Source organism: Schistocerca cancellata, chromosome 2 (genome assembly GCF_023864275.1).
Source record: "Schistocerca cancellata isolate TAMUIC-IGC-003103 chromosome 2, iqSchCanc2.1, whole genome shotgun sequence".
NCBI lineage: Eukaryota > Metazoa > Arthropoda > Insecta > Orthoptera > Acrididae > Schistocerca > Schistocerca cancellata.
The window spans coordinates 977,637,557-977,660,564 of NC_064627.1; the positions used below are offsets into that span (position 1 = coordinate 977,637,557).

Genomic DNA, 23,008 nt, shown 5'->3' on the forward strand with positions numbered 1-23,008 from the left:
CATGGAACAGTAAAAATTTTTAGATCCCTCAAAAAAGTCAGCAATAACTCTCAAGGCTCAATATTACACTTATTTCTAATTAATGGTTTTTTGATGTAATAATATTCTGTTTACATCATTTATAATTCCCATATTTTACTGTGGCTTCAACATAGTTGTGGTTAACCACTTTCCTGGTGTCAGTGTCACTTGTGTAATACGTTGTTGTCATTGCAAATGCAAGACTGTTTAGCTTGTTTGCCAAGGCTTATCTGTGAAGACCCGTAGAAAGTTTTTTCCAAAAATATTCCCAGGTATTTGACAGATTCTGCTTCCCTAGCTTGTTTTTGTGGGTATTTTGGAAGTCACTTGATTTTGATTGTTTGTAAAATGTGTGACATGTTTTATCATGTTAGGTTTTAATACATTTACATCAAACCAATTTTCTAAAATATTTATGGCCTCAATGAATCTTTGGGGAATTTGTTCTGTGGTCTCACTTTCAGTAAGTAAAGATTAAATCATGGGGATGTTATATTTAGAGGTAAATTATTTATATAAGATAAAAAAAGGGATTGGACCTAAGATGCAATCTTGTGGGGCTCCCTGTGAAACAGTATTCTATTCTGAGAAACAGTTTCATTGACCTAACATTACGACTACCTTTTGCTTTCCATCTGTTTAATATGATATTTACCATTTCAGAGTACTACCATTTATTCTGTATCTCTCTAATTTTTGTAACACTAGACAATGGTTTCCACAGTTAAAAGACTTCTTGACATAACGAGAAATTCCTGTGATTTTAAGATTTCCTCAAAGATAAGCAAATTTTCTCAACAAATTTGTTGGTGGCAAATATTTTACATTTCCCTTTCTGGAAGCCAAATTGATGTAATGTGATGACAATACACTTTGCCATGAAATATTGGATATGGATTACAAGTTTTTCGAATATTTTTGAAAATAGTGGGAGAAGACTTACTGGTCTGTAGTTTCCTGCTTCTGCCTTCAGGCCTTTCTTGAATAATGGCTTTACTGTTGTGTCTTTAGAGCATCTGGGAAGCATCCTTCTTCAAATGGCTGATTTATTATTTCAGATAGGGGTTCTGAAACTGTACTAGAAACTGTTTTAATTACTCTAGTGAGTATTTCATCCCATCCAGTCGAATTTTTAAGGGAGAATACTACTTTTTCTACATCTTCAGCTGTAATTCATACAAATTGAGTTAGAAATTGCCTCTTATTGTGATTAAGACCAAAGGGTTTGACATTCACTAGGTAACTACTTACATCAACATCTGATTTTGATACATTTATAAAATAGTCATTCCATGTCAAATGAACACAGAAAAGTTCAGTTTTCAACCGCTCTGATTTTCATAAGACTTGGCATGTTAATTCCGCATGACAACAGAATGGAAAATACTAAGTTACAGAATTTTAACACAAGTAATGTAAGAGTAATGGCCACTCAAAGTTCTAAATATGTGCGCAAAATTTGACAAACACTGCTGACAAAACTGGCTATAACTTCTGTTCTAAAAAAGATAGAACAGAGTATCAAGTAGTTTTGGTGATACATGATTTTGTCATATTCAAAGAATTTACACTATTAAGGTCAGTGACCTTGACCTGTAACCTCAAATAACTCTAAACATGTGTTGTTGTTGTGGTCTTCAGTCCTGAGACTGGTTTGATGCAGCTCTCCATGCTACCCTATCCTGTGCAAGCTTCTTCAACTCCCAGTACTTACTGCAACCCACATCCTTCTGAATCTGCTTAGTGTATTCATCTCTTGGTCTCCCTCTACGATTTTTACCCTCCACGCTACCCTCCAATGCTAAATTTGTGATCCCTTGATGCCTCAGAACATGTCATACTAACCGGTCCCTTCTTTTTGTCAAGTTGTGCCACATACTCCTCTTCTCCCCAATTCTATTCAATACTTCATCTTTAGTTATGTGATCTACCCATCTAATCTTCAGCATTCTTCTGTAGCACCACATTCGAAAGCTTCTATTCTCTTTTTGTCCAAACTATTTATCGTCCATGTTTCACTTCCATACATGGCTACACTCCATACAAATACTTTCAGAAACGACTTCCTGACACTCAAATCTATACTCAATGTTAACAAATTTCTCTTCTTCAGAAACGCTTTCCTTGCCATTGCCAGTCTACATTTTATATCTTCTCTACTTCGACCATCATCGGTTATTTTGCTCCCCAAATAGCAAAACTCCTTTACTACTTTAAGTGTCTCATTTCCTAATCTAATTCCCCTCAGCATCACCCGACTTAATTCGACTACATTCCATTATCCTCGTTTTGCTTTTGTTGATGTTCATCTTATATCCTCCTTTCAAGACACTGTCCATTCCATTCAACTGCTCTTCCAAGTCCTTTGCTGTCTCTGATAGAATTACAATGTCATCGGCGAACCTCAAAGTTTTTATTTCTTCTCCATGGATTTTAATACCTACTCCGAACTTTTCTTTTGTTTCCTTTACTGCTTGCTCAATATACAGATTGAATAACATCGGGGAGAGGCTACAACCCTGTCTCACTCCCTTCCCAACCACTGCTTCCCTTTCATGCCCCTTGACTCTTATAACTGCCATCTGATTTCTGTACAAATTGTAAATAGCCTTTCGCTCCCTGTATTTTACCCCTGCCACCTTTAGAATTTGAAAGAGAGTATTCCAGTCAACATTGTCAAAAGCTTTCTCTAACTCTACAAATGCTAGAAACATAGGTTTGCCTTTCCTTAATCTTTCTTCTAACAAGGGAACCTCCCCATCGCACCCCCCCTCCGATTTAGTTATAAGTTGGCACAGTGGATAGGCATTGAAGAACTGAACACAGATCAATCGAGAAAACAGGAAGAAGTTGTGTGGAAGTATGAAAGAATAAGCAAAATATACAAACTGAGTAGTCCATACGCAAGATAGGCAACATCAAGGATAATGTAAGTGTAGGTGCGTCGTGGTCTCGTGGTTAGCGAGCGGTCTTTGGTTCAAGTCTTCCCTCGAGTGATAAGTTTATTTTCGTAAAGTTTTGATCTGTCCGTTCGTTCATTGACGTCTCTGTTCACTGTAATAAGTTTAGTGTCTGTGTTTTGCGACCGCACCGCAAAACCGTGCGATTAGTCGACGAAAGGACGTGCCTCTTCAATGGGAACCCAAAACATTTGATCGCAAGGTCACAGGTCAACCGTTTCCACCACAGGAAAACACGTCTGATATATTCTATATGACACAGGTGACGGCATGTGCGTCACATGACAGGAATATGTTGTCGACCCACCTAACTTGTACACTTGGCGAATGGGTAAAAAGATTCTTCTACCTTTCACGATTTAGGTTTTCTTGTGGATGTGATAATCACTCCCAAAAAAGTGATGAAAACATAAGAGTTTGTGACATAAACTGAAAACAAAAAATTAAAATTTCCACTCGAGGGAAGACTTGAACCAAGTACCTCTCGTTCCGCATCTGCTCACACTAACCACACGACCACGGCGCTCCTGAGGTCACCTTGTCCTAGATGTTGCGTATAGCGCATGGACTACTCAGTTTGTATATTTTGCTTATTTTTTCATAGTTCCACACAACTTCTTCCTGTTTTCTCGATTCATCTGTGTTCAGTTTCTCAAGGCCTATCCACTGTGCCAACTTAGAATTAAATCTGAGGGGGGTGCGATGGGGAGGTTCCCTTGTAAGAGAAGTGGTAAGGTCAGTATTGCCTCACGTGTTCCAATATTTCTACGGAATCCAAACTGATCTTCCCCGAGGTCGGCTTCTACCAGTTTTTCCATTCGTCTGTAAAGAATTCGCGTTAGTATTTTTCAGCTGTGACATATTAAACTGATAGTTCGGTAATTTTCACATCTGTTAACACCTGCTTTCTTTGGGATTGGAATTATTATATTCTTCTTGAAGTCTGAGGGTATTTCGCCTGTCTCACACATCTTGCTCACCAGATGGTAGAGTTTTGTCAGGACTGGCTCTCCCAAGGCCAGTAGTTCTAATGGAATGTTGTCTACTCCCGGGGCCTTGTTTCGACTCAGGTCTTTCAGTGCTCTGTCAAACTCTTCATGCAGTATCGTATCTCCCATTTCTTCTTCATCTACATCCTCTTCCATTTCCATAATATTGTCCTCAAGTGCATCGCCCTTGTATAGACCCTCTATATACTCCTTCCACCTTTCTGCTTTCCCTTCTTTGCTTAGAACTGGGTTTCCATCTGAGCTCTTCATATTCATACAAGTGGTTCTCTCTTCTCCAAAGGTCTCTTTAATTTTCCAGTAGGCAGTATCTATCTTACCCATAGTGAGATAAGCCTCTACATCCTTACATTTATCCTCTAGCCATCCCTGCTTAGCCATTTTGCACTTCCTGTCGATCTCATTTTTGAGATGTTTGTATTCCTTTTTGCCTGCTTCATTTACTGCGTTTTTATATTTCCTCCTTTCATTTGTTAAATTCAATATTTCTTCTGTTACCCAAGGGTTTCTACTAGCCCTCGTCTTTTTACCTACTTGATCCTCTGCTGCCTTCACTACTTCATCCCTCAGAGCTACCCATTCTTCTTCTACTGTACTTCTTTCCCCCATTCCTGTCAATTGTTCCCTTATGCTCTCCCTGAAACTCTGTACAACCTCTGGTTCTTTCAGTTTATCCAGGTCCCATCTCCTTAAATTCCCACCTTTTTGCAGTTTCTTCAGTTTTAATCTACAGATCATGACCAATAGATTGTGGTCAGTGTCCACATCTGCCCCTGGAAATGTCTTACAATTTAAGACCTGGTTCCTAAATCTCTGTCTTACCATTATATAATCTATCTGATACATTTTAGTATCTCCAGGATTCTTCCATGTATACAACCTTCTTTCATGTCACATTCAAAATTGATGAAAAAATATAATTGCTTCTTAATGTTACACCACACAGCATAGTAAAAAGTCAAGCTGGTATGACAGTGGGATTTGGAGATATAAATTAATATATACAGCAATGTGTTGCTAGAATTCAGATTCCAACAATATCACTCAAACCTCTGAAAAACATTTTAGTGTTAAAAAGGTGGTGTTATAACAATGCACAGTAAGGTAACAATGTAGGCAGGTTAATATCAACCTATCAGATATTGGGTGGGAGTGTGTCTGCTGTATGTACATCGATAGTTGCTGCAAAAGATGTTGTGTGTTAAAATTATACAAATCTGCCCTGAAGATGGAGTTCGAGAAGATCATGTGTTGTTGTAATCCATTCAGGGAAGATGGGCACAACAGATACAAGAAAAAACTACAGAAAGTGCAAATTTGGATGGTGGATATGATCGGTGGCATAATGACAGTCAACAAAATTTGTGATAAATGTAATAAAAATTAATTCAGGGACAAGCGAGTGTGGCTGATTCAACTACATTGAAACAAGAGTAAACCACAAATGTGCATAATTCCTCAAATGAGTTAGACACATCTGTAGTCCTAAAAGTTGCATTAAATGATACTTTGGTATCTCTTGGTGAGTTCCCAATGAAAAAGAAGACACTGGGAGAGAAACATATGCAAGGGAAAGTTGGAGCAAGTTTCTGAGGCATCCAGAAGTAAGTACATACCATGTGTGGAAGGAAAATGCTTGAATACTGCTCAGCAGTGTGGGATCCGGACCAGATAGGGTTGATAGAAGAGCTAGAGAAGATCCAATGGAGAGCAGCGCACTTTGTTACAGGATCATTTAGTAATCGCGAAAGTGTTACGGAGATGATAGATAAACTCCAGTGGAAGACTCTGCAGGAGAGACACTCAGTAGCTCGGTACGGGCTTTTGTTAAAGTTTCGAGACTGTACCTTCACCGAAGAGTCAAGCAGTATATTGCTCCCTCCTACGTATATCTCGCGAAGAGACCTTGAGGATAAAATCAGAGAGATTAGAGCCCACACAGAAGCAATCCTTCTTTCCACGAACAATACGAGACTGGAATAGAAGGGAGAATGGATAGAGGTACTCAAGGTACCCTCCGCCACACACCGTCAGGTGGCTTGCGGAGTATGGATGTAGATGTAGATGAAATATTGAATCTGAAGTGATTATGCAATTTGAAGGAGAAATTCAGTACTAGCACCATAAGAATTGAGAAGATCCAAATTCTGGCACTTCTTTCGAAAAGTTGTAGCATTCCAAGGACTGAAAATGAATTTGAAGCCTCTAACTATTTTGTGAGAAAAGCAAAACAAGTAGCCAAAGTATGTGGTATCTTAGCAACTCCCAATCCAAGATCTAAATGTGTCTTAAGCAAACAACTTGTGAATGATGTTATAGAATTATACAACAGAGACAATAAAAGCTGCTGTTTGCCTGGGAAGAAGGATGTTGTTTCTATGAAGGAAAATGGTTCTGGGATTCGTAAACAAAAAGAACTAGTGTTGGGAAACCTGCATGAATTGTATCAGGCACTCAAAGATGAACATCCATGGCTGAAAATAGGATTATCGAAGTTCTGCCAGTTGCCACCCAAGAACTATGTACCCATAGTGTGTATGTTTGCAGTATTCACCAAAATGTGAAGCTCATGTTGGAACATTCCGGATGTAATGTGTTGACACATGCTGCAGGCTGTCAACTTAGCACTTACACACACTGTCTTACTCGGATCATTTGTAATCCCACACTGTCAGAATGCTGTATGTCCACTTGTGAAAACTACCCATGTACACATTCTATCATGACACATGTGCAACAGTTGTTTGGTGAAATAACATATAAACTGTGGACATGTGCAGTTAGAACAACTCTCCAGACAAGTGTATCACCTGTGGAAGACTTCTTGGAAAACCTTGAAGACAAATTAGAATAGCTTCTATTGCGTTCCTTCACAACCATCCAAAAGTTGAAATTTCTACAAAATCTGAAGGAGACACTTGATGACAATGAACACATTGTAATATGTGATTTTTCTGGAAATTGTGCATTTGTTGCAGGATGAGGTGCTGGGGTTTCATTGGAACAATGCACAGGCCATCATTGATTCCTGTGTCGTTTATTATAGACATCTAGGAAACCCTGCAGTTGATCACATTTCCTCTGTTATAATATCAGAATGCCTTAAACATGACACATTGAGTGTTCATCTTTTATATCTTCACTTGGTTAGCTTCATGAGATCCATTTCCATAGAACACCCAAGTGCATGTACTACTTCTAGATGGTGCTGCAGCCCAGTATAAGAAGCACAAGAATTTTGTCAACATAACTTTTCATCAGGCTGACTTCAACATTTCTGCAGAGTGGCATTTATTTATTTATTTATTGTTCCATGAGACCAAATTAAGGAGAAGTCTCCATGGTCATGGAACGAGTCAATACATGAAATTATAACACTATAGTAGAAACAGATAAAATGAAATATAAAAAACATATTCAGGTGACAAGTCGTAAGTTTAAATAAAGAAAATCAACAATGTCACACTGGAATTTGCTCAATTTCTTAGCTCTTCCAGGAGCTCCTCGACAGAATAGAAGGAGTGAGCCATGAGGAAACTCTTCAGTTTAGACTTAAAAGAGTTTGGGCTACTGCTAAGATTTTTGAGTTCTTGTGGTAGCTTGTTGAAAATGGATGCAGTAGAATACTGCACTCCTTTCTGCACAAGACTCAAGGAAGTGCATTCCACATGCAGATTTGATTTCTGCCTAGTATTAACTGAGTGAAAGCTGCTAACTCTTGGGAATAGGCTAATATTGCTAACAACAAACGACATTAAAGAAAATATATACTGTGAGGGCAATGTCAGAATTCCCAGACTATTGAATAGGGGTCGACAAGAGGTTCTCGAACTTACACCACATATAGCTCGAACAGCCTGTTTTTGAGCTAAAAATACCCTTTTGAATCAGAAGAATTACCCCAAAAAATAATACCATATGACATAAGCGTATGCAAATATGCAAAGTAGACTACTTTTCGTGTTGAACTGTCACTTATTTCAGATACTGTTCTAATGGTAAATAAAGCAGCATTTAGTTTCTGAACAAGATCCTGGACATGGGCTTTCCACAACAGCTTACTATCTATCCGAACGCCTAGGAACTTGAACTGTTCTGTCTTGCCACATCATATGGCAAAGGATCATGTGATGGTATTGCTGGTATCAAGAGTCTTGCTGCCTGTGCCAGTCTGCAGCAGTGCAAATAACAACTCTCATACAATGACACCCAGACAGTTGCTTGAATGGTGCTCAAAGAACATTGCAGTGTGTCATTTCCATTGTCCAACTAACAGTGAGAACAGCAAAAGGGCTAATGTATTTCCTTTCACCAAAAGATGCAGAAAAAGTGTTATATGTTGTTTCATTGGTTCATGGGCATTGCATTGGACAGTGTTGTGGAAGCTGCACAGTGTTTCAATGACACAGTTGCTCATCACCTTCAGGTGCTTACTGATGTGCTGCTGCAATATATGATGAATAGCTAGAAAAGTCCCCCCAATGAACCATGGACCTTGCCGTTGGTGGGGAGGCCTGCGTGCCTCAGCGATACAGATAGCCGTACCATAGGTAAAACCACAACGGAGGGGTATCTGTTGAGAGGCCAGACAAACAGCCTTGTTGTGCTGGTACTGCGAACGGCTGAAAGCAAGGGGAAACTACGGCCGTAATTTTTCCCGAGGGCATGCAGCTTTACTGTATGATTAAATGGGTAAAATATTCTGGAGATAAAATAGTCCCCCATTCGGATCTCCGGGCGGGGACTACTCAAGAGGATGTCGTTATCAGGAGAAAGAGAACTGGCGTTCTACGGATCGGAGCGTGGAATGTCAGATCCCTTAATCGGGCAGGTAGGTTAGAAAATTTAAAAAGGGAAATGGATAGGTTAAAGTTAGATATAGTGGGAATTAGTGAAGTTCGGTGGCAGGAGGAACAAGACTTCTGGTCAGGTGACTACAGGGTTATAAACACAAAGTCAAATAGGGGTAATGCAGGAGTAGGTTTAATAATGAATAGGAAAATAGGAATGCGGGTAAGCTACTACAAACAGCATAGTGAACGCATTATTGTGGCCAAGATAGATACGAAGCCCACACCTACTACAGTAGTACAAGTTTATATGCCAACTAGCTCTGCAGATGACGAAGAAATTGAAGAAATGTATGATGAAATAAAAGAAATTATTCAGATAGTGAAGGGAGACGAAAACTTAATAGTCATGGGTAACTGGAATTCGAGTGTAGGAAAAGGGAGAGAAGGAAACGTAGTAGGTGAATATGGATTGGGGCTAAGAAATGAAAGAGGAAGCCACCTGTTAGAATTTTGCACAGAGCACAACTTAATCATAGCTAACACTTGGTTTAAGAATCATGATAGAAGGTTGTATACATGGAAGAATCCTGGAGATACTAAAAGGTATCAGATAGATTATATAATGGTAAGACAGAGATTTAGGAACCAGGTCTTAAATTGTAAGACATTTCCAGGGGCAGATGTGGACACTGACCACAATCTATTGGTTATGACCTGTAGATTAAAACTGAAGAAACTGCAAAAAGGTGGGAATTTAAGGAGATGGGACCTGGATAAACTGAAAGAACCAGAGGTTGTACAGAGTTTCAGGGAGAGCATAAGGGAACAATTGACAGGAATGGGGGAAAGAAATACAGTAGAAGAAGAATGGGTAGCTTTGAGGGATGAAGTAGTGAGGGCAGCAGAGGATCAAGAAGGTAAAAAGACGAGGGCTAGTAGAAATCCTTGGGTAACAGAAGAAATACTGATTGTAATTGATGAAAGGAGAAAATATAAAAATGCAGTAAATGAAGCAGGCAAAAAGGAATACAAACGACTCAAAAATGAGATCGACAGGAAGTGCAAAATGGCTAAGCAGGGATGGCTAGAGGACAAATGTAAGGATGTAGAGGCTTATCTCACTAGGGGTAAGATAGATACTGCCTACAGGAAAATTAAAGAGACCTTTGGAGAGAAGAGAACCACTTGTATGAACATCAAGAGCTCAGATGGAAACCCAGTTCTAAGCAAAGAAGGGAAAGCAGAAAGGTGGAAGGAGTATATAGAGGGTCTATACAAGGGCAATGCACTTGAGGACAATATTATGGAAATGGAAGAGGATGTAGATGAAGATGAAATGGGAGATACGATACTGCGTGAAGAGTTTGACAGAGCACTGAAAGACATGAGTCGAAACAAGGCCCCCGGAGTAGACAACATTCCATTGGAACTACTGACGGCCTTGGGAGAGCCAGTCCTGACAAAACTCTACCATCTGTATGAGACAGGCGAAATACCCTCAGACTTCAAGAAGAATATAATAATTCCAATCCCAAAGAAAGCAGGTGTTGACAGATGTGAAAATTACCGAACAATCAGTTTAATATGCCACAGCTGCAAAATACTAACATGAATTCTTTACAGACGAATGGAAAAACTAGTAGAAGCCGACCTCGGGGAAGATCAGTTTGAATTCCGGAAAAATACTGGAACACGTGAGGCAATACTGACCTTACGACTTATCTTAGAAGAAAGATTAAGGAAAGGCAAACCTACGTTTCTAGCATTTGTAGACTTAGAGAAAGCTTTTGACAATGTTGACTGGAATACTCTCTTTCAAATTCTAAAGGTGGCGGGGGTAAAATACAGGGAGCGAAAGGCTATTTACAATTTGTACAGAAACCAGATGTCAGTTATAAGAGTCGAGGAACATGAAAGGGAAGCAGTGGTTCGGAAGGGAGTAAGACAGGGTTGTAGCCTCTCCCTGATGTTATTCAATCTGTATATTGAGCAAGCAGTAAAGGAAACAAAAGAAAAATTCGGAGTACGTATTAAAATCCATGGAGAAGAAATAAAAACGTTGAGGTTTGCTGATGACATTGTAATTCTGTCAGAGACAGCAAAGGACTTGGAAGAGCAGTTGAACGGAATGGATGGTGTCTTGAAGGGAGGATATAAGATGAACATCAACAAAAGCAAAACGAGGATAATGGAATGTAGTCAAATTAAGTCGGGTAATGTTGAGGGTATTAGATTGGGAAATGAAACACTTAAAGTAGTAATGGAGTTTTGCTATTTGGGGAGCAAAATAACTGATGATGGTCGAAGTAGAGAGAATATAAAATGTAGACTGGCAATGGCAAGGAAAGCGTTTCTGAAGAAGAGAAATTTGTTAACATCGAGTATAGATTTAAGTGTCAGGAAGTCATTTCTGAAAGTATTTGTATGGAGTGTAGCCATGCATGGAAGTGAAACATGGACGGTAAATAGTTTGGACAAAGAAGAGAATAGAAGCTTTTCAAATGTGGTGCTACAGAAGAATGCTGAAGATTAGATGGGTAGATCACATAACTAATGAGAAAGTATTGAATAGGATTGGGGAGAAGAGAAGTTTGTGGCACAACTTGACCAGAAGAAGGGATCGGTTGGTAGGACATGTTCTGAGGCATCAAGGGATCACCAATTTAGTATTGGAGGGCAGCGTGGAGGGTAAAAATCGTAGGGGGAGACCAAGAGATGAATACACTAAGCAGATTCAGAAGGATGTAGATTGCAGTAGGTACTGGGAGATGAAGAATCTTGCACAGGATAGAGTAGCATGGAGCGCTGCATCAAACCAGTCTCAGGACTGAAGACCACCACAACAACAACAACAACAACAACAACAACAGCTAGAAAAGTGCATGTGCCAAGAGGTACTCTAGATGATTAATTGAGCAGGACAACATCCAGTGCCCTCTGCGAGAGAAACAGACCGTAGTCTTTGCATTCACAGCATGGAAAAAGTGTGGCTGCAAATTGTGGACCTTTGCATGCATGGACACTGTACTGGCATCCAGTTTAAGTGTGCAGACTACAATTGTCTGTCTGTGTTGACTCGGATTCATTCGTCTGTGGCTGTTGATGCCTTAGTGCTACCAATGCTGGTTCCCATGCCTTGCCGAGTTGAAATCCTGTGTCTCTGTTGATCAGATCATTACTTATATGTATTTCAACTGCTGCTTTAGTGATGGGGTCCCAATATGTGGAAGTGGATGAAAGGATCATTGGCTCTCTGTAGTTCGTGCTGTGTCCCATACCAAGACAGTGTTCAGCCACAGCAGACTTTTTTGCTGACCTAATCTAATGTGACATCTTGTGTTCAGTGCATCCATCCTTGACAGTGCAACAAGTCTGGCCACTGTTTGATTTCCCACACTGCCAAGGGACTTTATATATCCTTGGTCGCCTTAGACCTAGATTATCTTTAACAGGACCCAGCATAGTTTGCACTCGCGCTGTAAGGTGTGCCAATCTTAAAGGACACGTCACCAGCAAAGGGTAGAAAAACCATCCTCGTGGAGTTTTCCTTTTCTTCTGGTTGTTCTTGAGAATTAGTGCTTGCAGGTTGAAATGCATTATGAATCTGTTTATCAGAGTACCTGTTTTGTACGAACATAGAGCAAAGATGGCTAAGCTCTGCTGATAAGCTCCCTGCATCTGAGATAATTCTGGCCCTTTGAACAAGAGTCTGTAACACACCCCTGGATAGAGGTGGGTGATGGCAGCTCGCACCTCATAGATATTGGTCAGTGTGAGCTGGTTTATGTAGCATGCTGTGACGCAAGGAACCATCTTGTTTTGTGCAGAGCAAGACATCTAAGAATGGGAGGTCTCTATTTTTCTCTGCTTTCATGGTGAAGCAAATGCTTTGATGGATGGCGTTAAGGTGTTCCAGAACGGCATGAAGCATTGCTGCTCTATGTGTCTAAACTACAAAGGTGTCATTCACATATCTCCAGAAACATTTAGGTTTTCAGCACCACTGCAGGATTCAGTGTACTCTAGTCTCCAGAAGGATCCTACTGATGCAGTACAACGGAAGACATCTGTGCTCCTCAAATCCAGCCACTTTTGTGGTTATCTTAAAAAGAGCTTAAGAGTACAAGCACCAGTTCCACCACAACTGTATAGGCTGCCTAAGATCCATAAGGAAAGGGTTCCACTTCACCCCATCATGAGGAATGTAGGAGCCCCATCATAGTACCTAGTAAAACATCTGTCTTCTCTTCTGATCCCTTTGGTAGAAAGATGTGAACATCACATTCAAAACTAGGCAGATTTTATACAGTGACTGAAGACTTTACATCTCAAACCAGCTGACTTATTAGTGAGTTTCGGTGTAGTCTCCTTGTTGAAATGAGTATCTCTGGTGGATTCATTACACCTTACAGGAACTAAGTTGAAGGAGGACATCTTACATCTATTCAGACATGTGCTTAGCTTGACTTACTTTTTATTTAATGAACAATATTTTGAGCAACCTGACAGTGTCACTATGGGTAGCCCTTTGTCTCCCATAGTGGTTAATCTTTTTGTGGAAGACTGAGGAAAAAGCACTTCTGTCAGTGGTGTTGAAACCTAAACATTTCTGGATATATGAAGTTTGGCCACATAGAGCAGCAATGCTTCCTGCATTTATGGAACACCTTAACTCCATCCATCCAAGCATTTACTTCAACATGGAAGTGGAGAAACATTGAGACGTCCCATTCTTGTATGTCTAGGTTTGCAGAAAAGTAGACGGTTCCTTGGGACACAGTGTCTTTCGCAAACCAACTCACACTGACCTGTATCTATGAGCTGCCATCACCCATCTCAATGCAGTGGTGTGTTACGGACTCTCATTCATAGGGCTAGAGTTATTTCAGATGCAGGCAGCTTGTCAGCAGAGCTTAGCTATTTTCACTCTGTGTTTGTACAAAACGGGTACCCTGATAAATGGATCCATAATGCATTTCAACCTCCACTCACTAATGCTCAAGAACAGCCATAAGGAACGGAAAACTCCATGAGGATGGTTTTTCTACCCTCTGTTGGTTGCATGTCCTTTAAGATTGGCAGGCTGTTCAAGAAACACCAAATAAAATGTGTTTTACACCCTCCAGTGCCAGTGCAAACTATGCTGGGTTCTGTTAAAGACAACCTAGGTCTAAGGAGGCCAGGGATATGTAAAATCCCATGCCAGGGTGGGAAATCATACATTAGCCAGACTTGTTGTCAAGGATAGATGAGCTGAACATAGGTGACACACCAGATTGGGTCAACCAGAAAATTCTGCTGTGGCTAAACACTCTTGACACGGGACGCAGCATGAACTACGGAGAGGCAAAGATCTTTTCATCCACTTCCACTTACTGGGACTCCACATTAAAGAAACAGTGGAATACGTATAAGTAACGACCTGATCAATAGAGGCACGGTATTTCAACTCAGCAAGGCATGGGAACCAGCATTGGTGATACTAAGCCATCGTCGGCCACTGATGAATAGATCCATGTCAACACAGATAGGGAATTGGAGCCTGCACATGTGCAGGGCCACAATTTGCGACCACGCTTTTTCTTGTATCGCAGATGCAAAGACTGTGGGTTGTTTCTCTGGAAGGGGGCACTGGAGTCTCCGTGCTCTATGATTCACCTACAATGATGTTATAATCCCGCCCTTTGGCCCTGTGCTTTTCTAGTGAGTCAGCGTATATATTGGTGAGCCATTGCAACAACATGTCTGTAAGCACATGAAGATGACAAGCAGCTGTCCACTGAAATTCTGTGCAGCTTCCGCAACATTATCTAACATGATGCCCATGAACCAATGAAGCAGTTACTATGTCGAGAAAATCTCTGATAGTGTTATATGTTGCTTCCCATTATTGAGGCATAGTTTGTCTAGATGATACATTTGTCATATTTGTTTCTGTAAGTCAGAATCTGTTTACCATGCCGCCCATGCATGTGTTTGGCTGGGATGTCTGTATCATGTTTTGCGTCATTGAAGGTCACATGTGAGAGTGTGTGACCTGCTATGGCTTGCTATAGGCCTGTTGACTGTACTATCTTACTGTGCTGTTTTATAACACCACCTTTTTAACAATAAACCTGTTTTTCAGTGCTTTGTGTCATAATGTTGGAGGCTGAATACAATTTAGTTTGCATTAATGCAACACATTGCTGTACTAACATGAAGAGTGACTGACCATACTGCCTTTGATGTATTTGTAAGGTTCAGAATGAATTTTTTGTGTGTCATTTCTTTTGCTGCCTTTACCACCCTTCTAAATATTATTTTATACCTTTTTATGTAATTTATGAAACCTAAATTCTTATTACTTTTCTATTTATTATGTAACCGTCCTTTTCTGGCACTTGATACTTTTAAACCAGCTCTTATCCATTTCAGTTTGCTTGTCTTTTTTTTGTGGGGGATTTAGTGATACTTCGTTAAACACATGCAAAAATAAAAACTCTTATCATAATTTTTGGAACTTGTAGTACAATGACACAATGGCCAGTCTACTTCTTTAAGCCTACAGTTAAAAAAAAAAAAAATCCTTACGCATTGTTTGATGGATGTTTTTCTAATGGCTGATCCATTTATTTTTATTAGCTGCAAATACAGTGCAGAATGATCAGAAATACCTAAATCAATGCAAGATTTTTTTATATCATCGAATGAATAATTTGTCACAATGTTATCTATACAGGTTGCAGACTTGACGTTATTGACAATGCCCAAATAGAGATGGGGATTAGTGTTCATAGCAACTGTGGTTGCTAAAACTCGTAAATCCATCAAGAAAACTAACAGTGTCTTTATGCTGGGAATAGCAGATAAGCAGTTGCTAGCATCCTAGCAAAGTTTAAACTGATTGTGATGCTTGCTCTGGAAAAGTATGTGCTAAGTAAGTGATTTAGGGATGGGAAAGTCCCACCCACTGTAATATAAAAACAAAACTCACAAAATACAGAGGAAAGAGAGATTGTTTCACTCTTGGTTCGAAACAGCACACGGACATGTCAACAGTCAAAAGTTGGCAGAAATTTACATGTCTGCAAAAAGGTAGATGTGCAAAGTGGACAACAAATTCCACAGTCACATGTTAGTGAACGGTCTTATGTAAAATTATTTGTATGTCTACATCTATACTCTGCAAACCACCCTGAGTTGCATGGCAGAGGGTATGTCCAATTGCACCAGTTATCAGAATCTCTTCTGTTCCATTCATGTATGGAGCATGGGAAGAATAATCCAAAGCTTTCAGTATGTCATGTGAGAATAGTGCAAGTTGGGTTTCACATGATCAGTGTTTTCGAAATCCATGCTGGTTGGCATTGAGGAGGTCATCTTGTTCAAGATACCTCATTATGTTTCAGATCCGAATGTGTTCTAAGATTCTACAACAAATCAATGTCAAGGATATTGGACCATAGTTTTATGAATCACTTCTACTACCGTTGTTGTAGACAGGTGTGACCTGTGCCTCCTGTGCCTTTTTCCAAGAACTGGGCATTTTTTTTTCTTCTGAGGGATCTACAATAGATGAAAGCTAGACGAGGGGCTAACTAAGCCACAAATTCAGTATAGAAACTGACAGGGATTGCATCGAGCCCCAGAGCTTTGTTAAATTTTAATAATTTCAGCCTTTCTCAACATCACTGACACCAATATTTTGTTCATATTTTCAGTGGTCAAGGATTACACTGGGGCAATTCTCCTGGGTTTTCTTTTGTAAAGGGACATTTGAATGCAGAGTTAAGTATTTCAGCTTCGGCTTTGCTACCCTCAATTTCAGTTCCTGCCTTATTCACTAGGGACTGGACACTAACTTCGGTGTCACTAAAAGCCTTTACATACAACCAGATTTTCTTTGGTTTATGTGAAAAATCACTGGACAATATTCTGCTATGGTAGTCATTGAAGGCATCACACATTGCTCTCTTGACAGCCAAACGCGTTTCATTCAGCATCTCTCTAGCTATAGCCCTACACTTTGCTATGCAGTAATCTCTTATTTCCTTAGAAGTTTCTTTACAGTGACTGTATAAGTGGGTTGAAGGCTTGTATCCAGTCATTCAGTGACCAATCTTGTCTGGCAGTAGAAGAAAGCAAAAGGAAAGATGAGTTTTAAATTTTCTGTTTAAAAAATCATTGAGACAGGAGGATCATATAGATGTACCATCCGTTGACCATTGTACAGGCTGTCGTACGGAAGGTATAGAAACAGGCATCCCTGGCAATGAGAAGCAACTGATAAGAGTTGAATACAGATAGGTTGCCAGTCTAGATGGAATCCCATTCAGTTTCAACAGTGACCCCTTACTTAGCTTGCATTTATCACGAATCAACACAAAGTCCCAAGTGACTGGAAAAAGTGCAGGTAACTCCTGTATATAAGAAGGGTAAAAGAATGGACCTTCAAAATTACAGACCAATACTTTAACATCAGTTTGTTTCAAAATTATTGAGCATACTCTTAAGACAATCATGTAAATTGTCAGTATTGTGCTATATTTTTCACTGAAAAAGTGTGCTGTAATTGTTAAACTGATTCATTCTTCATCATAGGAAGAAGTCACACTAATGAACCATGGAAGTTAGTTTCATAGTTTCATGTTCCATTGATCATTTTGCGTGGTAAATCCTACTTGTGTGGAAAGAATCGTTTTTCATCCACATCACAAATTAATTTGTAAATATGACTACATGCTGATATTTAGAAGTTAAAAAAAAAAAAAATCAGATGTTAGTGGGCCCCTAATTTCTACCCATCACCTTCTACACATTACAGTAGTAGAAATTCTTCTACAGTATACAAGGAGATGTCAAGTAGAAACTTGTTCAGTTTGTTTTCAGATTCTACTTTGCTGTGTGTCAGACATTTTATATCACTGGGCAAGTGATCAGAAATTTTAGTTGTAGCATTGTGCAGCTCTTTTTGTGCTAAAGTCAATTTGAATTAATGAGTGTCTCATTTTTCCTTCTGGTATATTAATTATATGTATAATCATTCCTTTGGGACTGCAGTAGATTATGTACAACAAAATTCATGAGGGAATGCAGTAAGCAGTAGTGAGAATGCCCAACTTCTTAAACAAATGTCCGGAAGATGATAGTGGGTGAGCACCACACATTATTCTTACAGTGCATTTTCGACCAATGAAGACTTTCTTTCTTAAAGATGAGTTACCCAGATCATTATTCCATATTACATTACTGAATAAAAATATTCAAAATATGTCAAAAATACTTGTTTGTTCCTCCCCAAGATTTGCAATGATTTCTAAGTGCAAATAACTAACTAACTGCCTTTCGATGTGCTGCTGAAATTGCTGCAGGAAATCAAACTGGACAATAAACTGAATAATTATGTGCTGCGTTGAAATATTGGAAGATTTTGCAATTTCTCTTAATGACCTGGTTATAAACAGTGTGTTAAGGGGCTCCGGAACGCCCTATACTTGCAATGTTAAAATAACGCTTATAAATTACATCTTTCCTCACAAAGTATTTGAGGTAAGAAGTTGAACTTTTTACAGATTATTTATTGGAATATGGGCTACAACTTAACACAGGGATTTTACAAAATTTTAGTTCAGTTATTAAAGATGATTTTTTTTCAATTGTAATGAAAATTCACAACATTTTTTTGCAATTTTTTATTTATATATTCAAAAATATACAGTTTTTTGGAAAAAGGCTGTGTTACATTATGCAGAAGGTACTGTGTAACATTTACTGAAAGTTTGAAACAAATATGTTTGGAAGATCCTTAGAAAACATGTAATTAGTATGAGAAAATAAAAGTTTAGGGAATCGAGCGACAAAGATTGGATTAACTTTTTAGTGCATTCCAGGTCCATAGGATGGATTATCTTCATCCTCTGCAAACTCCTCCTCCAGCTTCCTCTTGTTCCTCCTCCTGTTTACTCTTGCTTGTATTTCTAGACTCTTTACAGCCCTGTCTGCAGCCCGAAGGCGTTCCTTGTCTAAAGCAAGCATCGCTCGTACCATGTTAGAATGTTATTATTTACAGTAATAACACATACCTTTGGCTTTCCAACATTTCTCCTTTTCTTAAAAGCCTTCAGAGGATTTCTAATAACTTTACTTTTACTCATTATTATACTTCAACAAAACAGAGACTCAAGAAACAGAATTAATTACGAATATTTTCGAGATAACAACAGAGTAAATAAACATGAAACAATCAACAATCACACCAGCGATGTATATTGAACCATCACAGCTTAGCCACAACACATACTTTATCTCACATCACTAAAATGTACCTGATGAACACGGACGTTAATAATAACACCATTTGACAGCAGTTTAACAGCGCCATAGTGGGTCACGCCCATGTAGAACACATTTCAAAAAAAATTTAAAAATAGTTGTAGTCTTCGGAATTGAATAAATTATATATCTATTAAAAGGTAATAGTCTGCAGATTCAGAAAACGCAAAAAGGTAAAAATTGAACTTCTCATGATTTTGAGCCTTTCCGGAGCCCCTTAAGCCCTGTGAAGGCATGGCACAGGTGTAATATCTAACCAGCATGGTTCATTGTTTCGTTGATTTAATAGTACATACCCTTTTTTGTGTAATAGCCATAGATTCTTATGAAATAAAAGGAAAGCTTTCATATGGGCACTGTTTTTTTATTATTTCATTTTATTTACTGGTATGTCATCTTACAGTGATTATTTATTTCAGTCACAGTTGCAATTTAATGTATCACTTATATATTAACTTATATACCACTTATATATTCACTGAAATAAATAAAAAGCTATAACTTGCCAAAAGTTGCTGCATCTCTCCACAGACAGCATGTCTGCCCATACACGTTATTTTGTTGTGCCTCATTCATGACAATTGTAAAGCCACATGCCCCATATAGGACCAGTAAAGAAACATTTAGAGAAACATTTGTATGAATATCAACAGCTTAGATGGCAAGATAATACTAACTGAAGAAGGGAACACTTAAAGATGAAAGGAATGTATGGAAGGCTACACAAAGGAAACACACATACAGACAACTTGGTGGAAGCCAAAGATGATGCAAACAAAGATGAAATGGATGGTAAGGTATTCACAGAGAACTGAAAGACATAATTTGAAACAAGACACCCTGAGTAGCTGACATTCCCTCAGAATTATTGAGAACCTTGGGAAATAATTTATCAAGACTGCTTGAAGGTGGTAACATATGCCAGGAAAGTAAAACATCGCTCATCATCAACTTCATATTGACATTGAATGAAGTCAAAGGATGGCTTACACACAAGTTCAGATTCTGTCTTGGATTTCGTATGTTGAACATTGTATGTTCTTTGTGCTGGTAGTATTTCACTTGTTTTAATTATTTTATATTCTCAAACATTGTATTGATTACTGTGGTTGGTTGACAAACCTTTTATGCAATTTCTCTTGATCTGTAAATGAAAGCTTAGACTTCGAACTGTGATAATGTTCCAAGTGAAGAGAAGAATTGATGAATATGAGAGGAGAATTGAAGAATATGATAGAATACATCAGCTTTGACCATTGAAGCCATCGACTGGTATGGCGACTACAATGTCATACAGTGATGCATATTTTAAGGCAACTGTGATGTCATACACTGATGCATGTTTTAACTATTGAAGTATACAAATTCTTGGATGAGGATATTCTTACCATTAATGTCTTCAGACTTGAAAATTTCATCCCACAGCAGAAAATAAAAAAATGAAATCATGAAAGTTGTACTTAATTAGTAAAAGAGATTGTCATGATATACCCGTTAGCTTTGCTAAATCGTAATAAAACTTCCAGTGTATGAGAAAGGGGAAGTGAGTCATCAGCATAAATAGAAAATGGAACTATCATATTATTCTCCTTTGCAAAGATCCATTACAAATTTATAAGAAACCAAAGCGTCTTGGGATTAATATAAAACAATATAGAAAATAATTTATTGACAAAGAAATGACTGCGCGAACATACCAAAAAGAGAACAGTGTCATTCTTGCGACTTTATTACTTCTGGATGAGCATAACAAATTTTGCTGTCTAATAATCATGAGTAGAATGAACCAGTCTTTTACTTAACAGAACTTGAAAGTAGGAGAGAGTTGCTAGCAGAGCAATTGCGATGGTGGGTCCTGAGTCGTTTCGGGGTACCTAATTAAGTGATAGTGTTACCTACAAAAGGCAATGATCCAGGATTGAGAACTGATGAGGCACTCAGTTTTAACCCATCAGTAAGTTAGGCAATAAGTAATTTGAAGATGCAATGTTGTCACTGTAGACACACACTTTGTTTCCTGAAGTAATAATATCTGGCCACACAGGGTAAATAATAATGGTTAACATTAAAAGCATCTAGTAATATAAGATGAGCATATTAATTTTGTGGAAACCAAGAATAATTATTCTTTTGGGTTGACATTGTGTGTATTGTTATTGGTTTACTGTTGCAGGTTGGCGAGATTTTTGCTGCAGCTGGTGCAGCATTCAATAAACTAGGTGAACTAACAATGCAGCTTCACCCCACAGCTGATTCTCCAGCTGGGTAAGATTATTTTAGAGATGGGGAGTTCACTTCAGTAATTTTTGACATGATAATTTGATACAGTAGAGCTGTGTTGTGACCTTCAGTCCAGAGAATGGTTTGATGCAGCTCTCCATGCTACTCTATCCTGCGCAAGCTTCTTTATCTCCGAGTAACTACTGCAACCTAAATTCTTCTGAATATTTTTAGTGTATTCATGTCCTGGTCTCCCTCTATGATTTTTACCCTCCATGCTTCCCTCCAATACTAAGTTGATGATCCCTGCCCCAGAACATGTCCTACCAACCGATCCCTTCTTCTAGTCAAGTTGTGCCACAAATTTCTCTTCTCCCCAGTTCTTTTCAGAACCTAATCTTCAGCATTCTTTTGTAGTACCACATTTCAGAAGCTTCCATTTTCTTCTTGTCTAAAACTATTTATCATCCATGTTTCACTTCCATACATGGGTACACTCTATACAAATACTTTCAGAAAAGACTTCCTGACATGTAAATCTATAATCAGTGTTAACAAATTCCTCTTCTTCAGAAACGCTTTCCTTGCCATAGCCAGTCTACATTTTATATCCTACCTCCTTCGGCCTCCCCCTGCGGGTCCGGGGGTAAGAATAGGCCCGAGGTATTCCTGCCTGTCGTAAGAGGAGACTAAAAGGAGTTTCATGTTTCGGCCTTTATGTGATGGTCCCCTGTAGGGTTTGACCTCCATTCTTCAAAATTTTCCCGATGAGCGAGCCAATTGGGTAAGGGTGCCTTACATGCTGCATTGTGTCCATCGTACATTGAGATCTTTAGCCCACTTTCTCGTTGTCACATTTCAGTCCCGCTCATTCTCCATCTCTTGGGTGAGGACACATTCCTGGGTGCGTTTTCTACCGTGCACTAAGCAGTGTTGCTTTCTGCATCGACGATGACCATGGACTTCTTTACACCTGATATCCAGCATAGTAGCCAGTCCGTTGTGGTGGGGCTGCTATGTACCCTGTTTGTTGTAGCCCCCTGACCACACAGGGATCGCTCTGCTGATGCCCGCGCTGTTAACTCCCCACGCATACCAAGGGGTAGATGCCCATCCCCCTGTGGCATCGGGACTCCTGGCAGTGGCCATCTGCCAGATGGCCTTTGCTGCACCCATGGGGAGGGCCCCTGGTCAGAGTGGGTGGCATCAGGGTGGATGACACGCGATGAAGTGTAGTCCATCATCTCTTGCTGGTGGTGAAGCATCAGCAGTCTCTAAGCTTTCAGGAGCTCAATTCAACGCACAGAAGTACGACCCCAAATCATTCCCCTCCCTGGCCACACCATGGGAGTAACATCAGGCTAAGGATGGCAGCAGATCTTATTCGCCCCGGTACCTTGTATGTTCGAGAGCTGATGAGGAATCTTTCATGACGATGAAGCCTCAGTTTTTATTGAACATTTAGAGGACAAGTTTGGGGAGGTGGAGAGATTGTCCAGAATGAGATCTGGGTCAGTCTTGATCAAAACAGCATTCTCTGCCAAGGCACGGATGTTACTCACTTGTCACAAGCTGGGAGACGTTTCTGCAACCATCACACCACATAAGAGCTTAAATGTGGTCCAGGGTATCATATATCACAGGGACCTGCTTTTGCAGTCTGACGATAAGCTGCATGCCAGTTTAGAGCAGT

At 39.3% G+C, this 23,008-nt stretch overlaps 1 protein-coding gene across 1 annotated transcript in view; it reads left to right on the top strand.

The window, feature by feature from the left end:
• The window catches only part of LOC126162960 (chromatin complexes subunit BAP18), a 47,669-nt gene that overhangs the window by 1,370 nt on the left and 23,291 nt on the right, over positions 1-23,008 (top strand). Inside the window, exon 2 of the mRNA XM_049919799.1 lies at positions 21,269-21,360. Coding sequence (XP_049775756.1) covers positions 21,269-21,360 — 92 coding nt within the window. The remainder of the gene's footprint in view (positions 1-21,268; positions 21,361-23,008) is intronic.